Consider the following 7,175-nt stretch of genomic DNA (forward strand, 5'->3'; position numbering starts at 1 on the left):
AAACTTTCGTAAATGTGAAGCTACAAAAAGTGCATATTTTCAAATAAGATGCATTTTCGAACTTAAATGAATTTTAAGAACACATCTAGATACAAAAATTTATTTCTTTGGGTATAATCTGGGAAGACTTGGGACACCATTGTTATGGTATAGACTATAGAGGGTTGATCCATCCCTAGGATTCAACTAAATCTTGATTTATTACTATTATTTATTTTTGCAAAAATACATGAACAAAGGATATCCATTTGAGATTCTGAAATATCAAGAGTTAGATGCTTTTAAAATGCCTAAATCTCATTACCTAGATTTCAAATTAATAATTTCAACTAAACAAAACGTAAAGCAAACAGAAAACCCAATTGAGATCTTATGCTTAAACTTCAAACCAAAAATCAGGCAGAAAAAAATGGTTTTTTTTTTTCGTTTTTGGTTTGAAAAATGGAATATTTAATCAATAGAAACAGAGATAGAGAAGTAGATTAACATCAGGTCTTTGATTTCTTCTGTAATTATTAAAAAAATGTTAAAGTGATTTGGCAGTATATTGCGTCCGACACTGAGCTGACGTACGTCGGCCACTTAACCAGTCAGCTACCACGTCATCATCCATGTTTCTGGAAGGAAAAAAAAAAAGAATAATGCTGAAGTGACCTCAACATTGGTCCACACATCGCACACCCGAACGTGAAAGTGTATGGGAACCGTAGATTATTTTCCTCGAGATACTATTGAAAAAAGAATCTACGACTCCCATCGACTTTCATGTCAAGATGTGAGATATGAGGTTCAATCTAGAGGTCACTTAGCACGACACCTCTTCTCTCCTCTTTGGAATGAAGGAACCCTAGAAATCAACCACATCGAAACGTTCGAGTCTTCTTCCTCAAATCGAGATTTGTCTCCTCTTTAGAACGAAAGGAACCCTAGCCAGGTTTCTTCTTGGCCCAACTTGCGATTCTCTTTTCTTCGTTTAGTTCTTCTTCTCTTCTGTTTGCCTGTCGAAGCTTATTACAGAGACCCAAAACAACGATTCTCAATATCTCTGCTATCTGCTGAGAAAACCCTAGCTTCATCTTCTTCTTGTGATTCTCTTGGATTCTCGTTACTCTCTGGAACGAGTAAACCCTAGAGCATCAAAACTTGATTGATTCTCTTTGGAACAAGTAAACCCTAGACCCCATCTGCTTCACGAAGACGCGATTCTCCTGGATTGAACGGACCCTAGGCTTCGAAAAAAGGTATTTCTGTACTCAATCTCTCTCTCATATTCTGATTATTTAATAAAATAATTAAAATATTTAATACAAAGAAAATATTCGGATTATTTTATTAAATATTATTGACACCATTATTGTGATTGTTGGGGTTCCTGTGTTGTGTGATTGGTGTAATGGTTTGTGTGATTGGCGTTCTTATTGTTAAAATTTGAACACTTTCTGTCTCATACATTCCATGTTTTTCTGTTTTGTGCCAATCAGAGATACTCACAGCTTTGAATTAAATTTGTTTTCTTTATTGTTCATTTGGATGTAGGATATGGAAGATCGTATGATTACTGAAGGATTATCGTCGAAAGATAAAGGAAAAGAAAAAGTAAGGAGTGAGGTAGAAGAAAGTCCACATAAATGGGTGGAGACGATATAGCACCGAAGGAAGGAATGCAGTTCAATTCACTGAGCGATGTTTGTATTTTTTATAATAACTATGCTCGACAAATAGGATTTGGTACTAAAATTCGAAGCACGTGGCGTGAAGAAGGAGAAGTGACAAGGTGCACCATAACTTGTGTTCAAGAGGGTAAAGCAAATGCAAGACGAGATGCAGATGGTCATCGAGACTCGGATGCAAATTCAACAAAAATGTCATCAAAAGTTGGAAGCAAAACTAAAGTCAATGCAAGATGGTCAACAAAACTGTCCTCAAGAATTGGATGTAAAGCTAAAGTTAATGCAAGACGGGATGTAGATGGTGTGTGGTTCTTAACAAAGGTGAATCTAGAACATAATCATATGGTTAGTACATCAAAGGCGAGATTTTCTAGGTGCAATAAGAGATTGGATAAGTGGTTGAAAAAACAACTTGAATTAAACGATACGGCCGGGATACCGGTATGCAAATCATTTCCTTCATTAGTTGCACGAACAGGGGACCTTGAGAATTTATCATTCGATGAAAAAGATGATAGAATTTATGTTGAGGGTGCAAGGCATTTGAGACTTGGTGAAGGTGATGCTGAAGCAATACACCAGTATTTTATGCGCATGCATAAACAAAATTCGAATTTCTACCATTTGATGGACATTGACAATGAGGGGCGTTTAAAGCATGTATTCTGGGCCGATGCAAGATCTAGGATATCTTATCAATATTTTGGTGATGTCATTTCATTTGACACAATATATTTGACTAGATATGACATGCCATTTGCACTCTTTCTCGGAGTCAATCATCATGGACAGTCTGTTTTGTTGGGTTGTGGGTTGCTTTCTAGTGAATCAATGGATAGCTATGTATGGCTTTTTACATCTTGGTTATCATGCATGTCAGGTCGACCACCTAATGCAATAATAACTGACCAATGTAAATCTATTCAAGGAGCTGTGTCTGACGTGTTCCCTAAGGCTCGGCATCGTTTGTGCTTATGGCATATAATGAAGAAGGTTCCTGAGAAATTTGGTGATTTTAAAGAACGTGAAGCAATTGTCCGGAAGTTGAAAAAGGCGGTGTACGACTCATTAAAAGTTGAAGAGTTTGAGCAGACATGGGGAGAAATGATTGAAGACTTTGCATTGCAAGATAATGAATGGCTTCGGTCCTTATATGAAATTCGACAAAAATGGGTTCCGGTGTTTGTGAAAGATCACTTTTGGGCAGGAATGTCCACGACTCACCGCAATGAAAACGTGAATGCATTTTTTGATAGTTATGTTAATTCGAAGACTTCCTTGAAGCAATTTATTAGTCAGTATGAGGTTGCATTGGAAAGAAAATATGAAAATGAAGCTTTAACGAATTTTAACTCATTTCATGATGAACGAGAATTAGTTTCTAATATGCCTATTGAGAAACAATTACGTACAGTTTACACAAGCAACATATTCGCAAAATTTCAAGAAGAGGTGAAGAATGTGGTGAATTGTCGATACACATTGTTATCTCAAAATGGGTCTCTTTTTATATATGATGTAAAAGAAAGGATGGTCATTGAGGGGAGTAGTGAGCCCATTTCGAAGAAGTTTGAAGTTCATTTCAATGCAGAAAAAATGGAGGTGCATTGTATATGTCGTTCATTTGAGTTTCGAGGTATTTTGTGTAAGCATGCAATTTGTGTTCTTGATCTTAATGATGTCACAAAGCTTCCAGCTCAATACATCTTACAACGATGGAGAAAAGACTTCAAGCGTCTGCATGGCTTCAAACGTTCCGATGAAGTTGGTTTGTTTTCTTGTGCTCCGATGGATCGTTATGATGACATTTACATGCATTGTCATGAAATTGCAGAGATTGGGTCGATGTCAGATATGAAATATAAGTTAGCATTGAATGAAATTAAAAAATTGAAGGATGAATTGCTTGCCTTCCAAGAGGAAAATCCCGATGGCCACCCGACTGTAAGTGTTGGGTGTGAAGAAACAAATACTACCAGGGTTATTGACCCTATTCAAGCTAAGCGTAAAGGTCGACCACGTGAAACAGTTGAGAAAGTAGTGAATGCCAAAAAGAAAAAGGTTAGTATGTTTTTATATTAAAACAATTGGTAATGGAATCGTTGATTATTTTTTTAATATGTTTTTAAAATACGTTATGAGACCAAAGAAAAAATCAAGTTCTGCCTATGAGACCAACAACAACCAACATCTTAATCTTTGTTTTGTTTCTTACATTTAAGTTTTATCTAAGTATAAGTTATTTACTAACCATGGTTTTATATAAATATGGTCTGGACAGGTACCGGTGGGAGAAGTGAACAACATCAACCAACATGATATATCTCTTACGCAACCAAGCATCGGAACGCAAGAAAGCATAAACATAACAGTGAGTTAAAGGGTAGCAACTACGTACACGTATTGGATACTTATTATCGGGTCTAATTTATGTTAAAGCTTAAAAATTTGTAGGAACAAACCGAGTCGATCGGTAGCCAAGTCAGGGTGCAATCATGTTTTGGCAATCCTCCATATCCAGTTGGACCAATTGGCCACCAAGGCAATACTAATTTCCAGCAATTCATGTCCCCGGAGTGGATGCGCAAATTTGGTAATATCTAAGAGTGTTGAGCATATTGAGAAAACATTTTATTGAATTCTTTTAGCATCTTTTGGGCTAACAAATTTATCTTAATTCAGGGAACATTTAGTCTTGCAACAAATGACCGGGAGAGGGGAAGCACTTCGAAAAAGCAACAATGGAGATCAATTGAATTTGAATCTGTATTTGGGAGGGGGCCCTCAAGACATTATATTTTTGGTTGAATCTGTGTTTGTTTTTTGATTGAATTATGTGGACTTCTTGACTTGTATTGTTATTGCATACCTTACATAGAATACTTTTTGAAACTTTGGTTAGTTCTTATATTTCTAGCTTGTAAAGACATTTGTGTTCACATTGTAACAGAAGGGGAATATAAGAATTTAAAGAGAAGTCCTATGTGTTATGCATAACAACTTTTATCCTGATGCAACACTGAGGTTGTGATGTTTAGTGATGCTTACTCAGAATTTCTCATTGTAAATTTGGGTTTTTGTGATAACCAGGAATCAGCCAAAAGGTGTGGAATGAATACCTATCAACCTTTTTTTTTAATTTTTTTTTGACTTGGTTGATTTCTTATATAATTTTCAGCTGTCAGTTTGATCCATCAAATCTTTGCAGTTAGAGGGGAGTGCCTTTTACAGTAATTGAACGTGTCTTTGTACAGGGGAGTGCCTTATTTCCATTTGAACTTCCTTGACAAATTTACTAGGTTATGCCATCCATATGTTTTAGTCTGTGTAATGATCTGGTTTCATTTATTATGTCCTTGGTAGGCTTACCAAGGTTCCCCATTCATGATGTATGCCGGTGGTGGTGGATTTCACTGCTTAATGGTGCGTACCATCTGGGGTGTTTGATATTTTTTAATCAACTTTATTGTATTGGAAGATGGTTTTTGTTTGTTAGTTGTGATGAAAGAAACTTTGGTGCATTGCAGGGGATCTGACCGTTCAAGGATTCAAAGGGAGCCATTTGGTTTTTGTGGCAGCTGGTTCAGATCCCTTTGTTGTCACCACAAATGCAGTGAAGTAAGAAATTTAATTTCTTTCTGTTCAACATCATGAACTTAGATTAGAAGTTTACTCTATTCATACACTTGTAGCTCTCACCAGTACCAACACTGTTGATCCTGCAAGCCATGCTCTTTGAAACTTGTTATTCTTTGCATTTAGCATGGATAAGATGCTATGTACTGAGATCCATGTGGTTGGAAGACATGAGCTTATGTGGTATAGCTCACAGGATATCAAAACAGAACTCAAATTTTAGAGTAGAAGACCTTTTTTCTCATTGGAATGTACTACTGCCTTGTCTGTATGGTTATTTAATGAACAAACAAATGCTATTCTTAAGATGATATTTTTCTGTAGTTGGATCGAATCAGAAGAAGAGCTGCAGCAGATATGATGCATGTTCAATCCATAATATTTGGTTGAAGCCATGAAGCTAGCTCTGCTCCACGGGATTATATAGGCATTCTGATCGTTATAGGCCTTCCAGTGGGATGTCCTAGATTTAATGTCACTTCAACTGGATGTTTTCTTACATTTGATCTACCAAATGTGTTGTTTGTTCTGAAAAAAAAAGGTTGAAAATAATATTGGATGGGTTTGATGTCTTATATGTTTGTAATTTGAAGTATAAAAATAAACAGAAGTGTAGGTCCATGTTGCACCTCACTTGTTTATCTTAAAAATATTTAAATTCTAACATTTTCTTTTTTATTTAACAAAACTACGCCCTATCTATGTGGGATTAATTTACATCTTCTCTTAAATTTTCTGCAGTTTTATTTCATTATAAGGATAATTCTCTCTAGCTTTCTACGGGTTTTACCTATATGGGGAACTGAATAAAGCTTTTGACTGTGCAATGAAGTGATGAGTAAGGTGCAAAACCAAATCGGGTTACATATAATTCTCTCATTCACGGAACTTGTTAGGTTAGTTCTTCCGCATTTTTAGGAGATTAGCTTTGCTTGCACAGATTGTTTTCACTTTACATGTGGTAGAACCCAGAGAAAACTAAAGATGTTCAGTAAATCATGAGTTGGGGTGATGTAAATGGTTATTTAACCAATGCAGCAATGCCTTTGAACAGGATCCACCAATCTCACAACGTTTACATCGGCCACAAAGGTCCAGTTCAGCTAATGGTCCTTCTAGAGAGATCCTAATTGGATAAAACTTTGTAACATAGAAAGTGGGGAGACCACCACATCACTGACAGAGCAACTATTGTTACATTTTCATTCTTCAACCAATGGTTAGAACTAGTTTTTGATATGTCTGCTAAATAACATTGCTGGCCTTGATGAAGTTGTACAGAATATGTGAATTCTGGTATAATTAAATTATGTATATAAAGATGATTACATCCCACCTGTCATGAAATTTGATTGGTTGAATCTACCATGACAACAAGATCGATCGAGGTGTGATGCCACCATAGGTGACTTCCAGGGGTGGAGTTAGAATTTGTCTACGTAAAAAAAAATTCTTGGATGGCAGTGGATTTTTTTCTGCAAAGCATATAACCTTGGTAATTTTGATCTAGGTTGCAATTGCTAGGACTATCAATGGATCCAATCTGATAAGGTTTCGATCCAATATCTTATTGGATCAGATTTGGATCAGTATATAAATTATATTACATATTTGTTAAGATGTCTGAAGTTTATTTAGATTTTGTATATAAAATCAGGTTTGACCCGACCTGGACCTGAACCAATTGTTAATGGATTGGGTTGGGATTTTAATATTGAGTTCCGATAAAACCTGATCTGATACTTATCGGATCAGCATTGGATTGGTACCAAATCAACCCCAATCCTAGCCCTTGATGGATTGGTGGAAGATAATTCTATGGCTTCTCCCCCTCATGCTTATGGTCACAAGTTCCATTGGTTGTGTGTT

General features: G+C 36.1%; 1 protein-coding gene across 2 annotated transcripts; it reads left to right on the top strand.

Annotated features, from left to right (window-relative positions):
- Window positions 1-795: 795 nt before the first annotated feature.
- On the top strand, window positions 796-4,647 carry LOC147407732 (protein FAR1-RELATED SEQUENCE 6-like). 2 transcript variants are annotated; one of them, XM_086436447.1, is made up of 5 exons: window positions 799-1,241; window positions 1,537-3,731; window positions 3,952-4,041; window positions 4,125-4,263; window positions 4,353-4,647. In XM_086436447.1, the coding sequence occupies exons 2-5, from the start codon at window positions 1,629-1,631 to the stop codon at window positions 4,361-4,363; spliced, it is 2,343 nt and encodes a 780-aa protein (XP_086292573.1). In that variant the 5' UTR covers window positions 799-1,241; window positions 1,537-1,628; the 3' UTR covers window positions 4,364-4,647. The 2 variants fall into 2 exon arrangements, with proteins under 2 accessions (XP_086292574.1, XP_086292573.1); XM_086436448.1 differs by lacking the exon at window positions 4,353-4,647 and having other exon boundaries at window positions 796-1,241; window positions 4,110-4,249.
- The last annotated feature ends 2,528 nt before the right edge of the window (window positions 4,648-7,175 follow it).

This window comes from Akebia trifoliata, chromosome 3, assembly GCF_017979445.1.
Source record: "Akebia trifoliata isolate Shusen 1 chromosome 3, ASM1797944v1, whole genome shotgun sequence".
In the NCBI taxonomy this organism is placed as follows: Eukaryota; Viridiplantae; Streptophyta; class Magnoliopsida; order Ranunculales; family Lardizabalaceae; genus Akebia; species Akebia trifoliata.

What these genes read in the sequence shown, in the direction of transcription:
- LOC147407732 (XM_086436447.1), top strand. Translation starts at nt 1,629, where the DNA reads ATGGGTGGAGACGATATAGCACCGAAGGAAGGAATGCAGTTCAATTCA. An exon ending in TGAATGCCAAAAAGAAAAAG is followed by an intron (nt 3,732 to 3,951) that starts GTTAGTATGTTT and finishes TGGTCTGGACAG; the next exon opens with GTACCGGTGGGAGAAGTGAA. An exon ending in AAGAAAGCATAAACATAACA is followed by an intron (nt 4,042 to 4,124) that starts GTGAGTTAAAGG and finishes AAAAATTTGTAG; the next exon opens with GAACAAACCGAGTCGATCGG.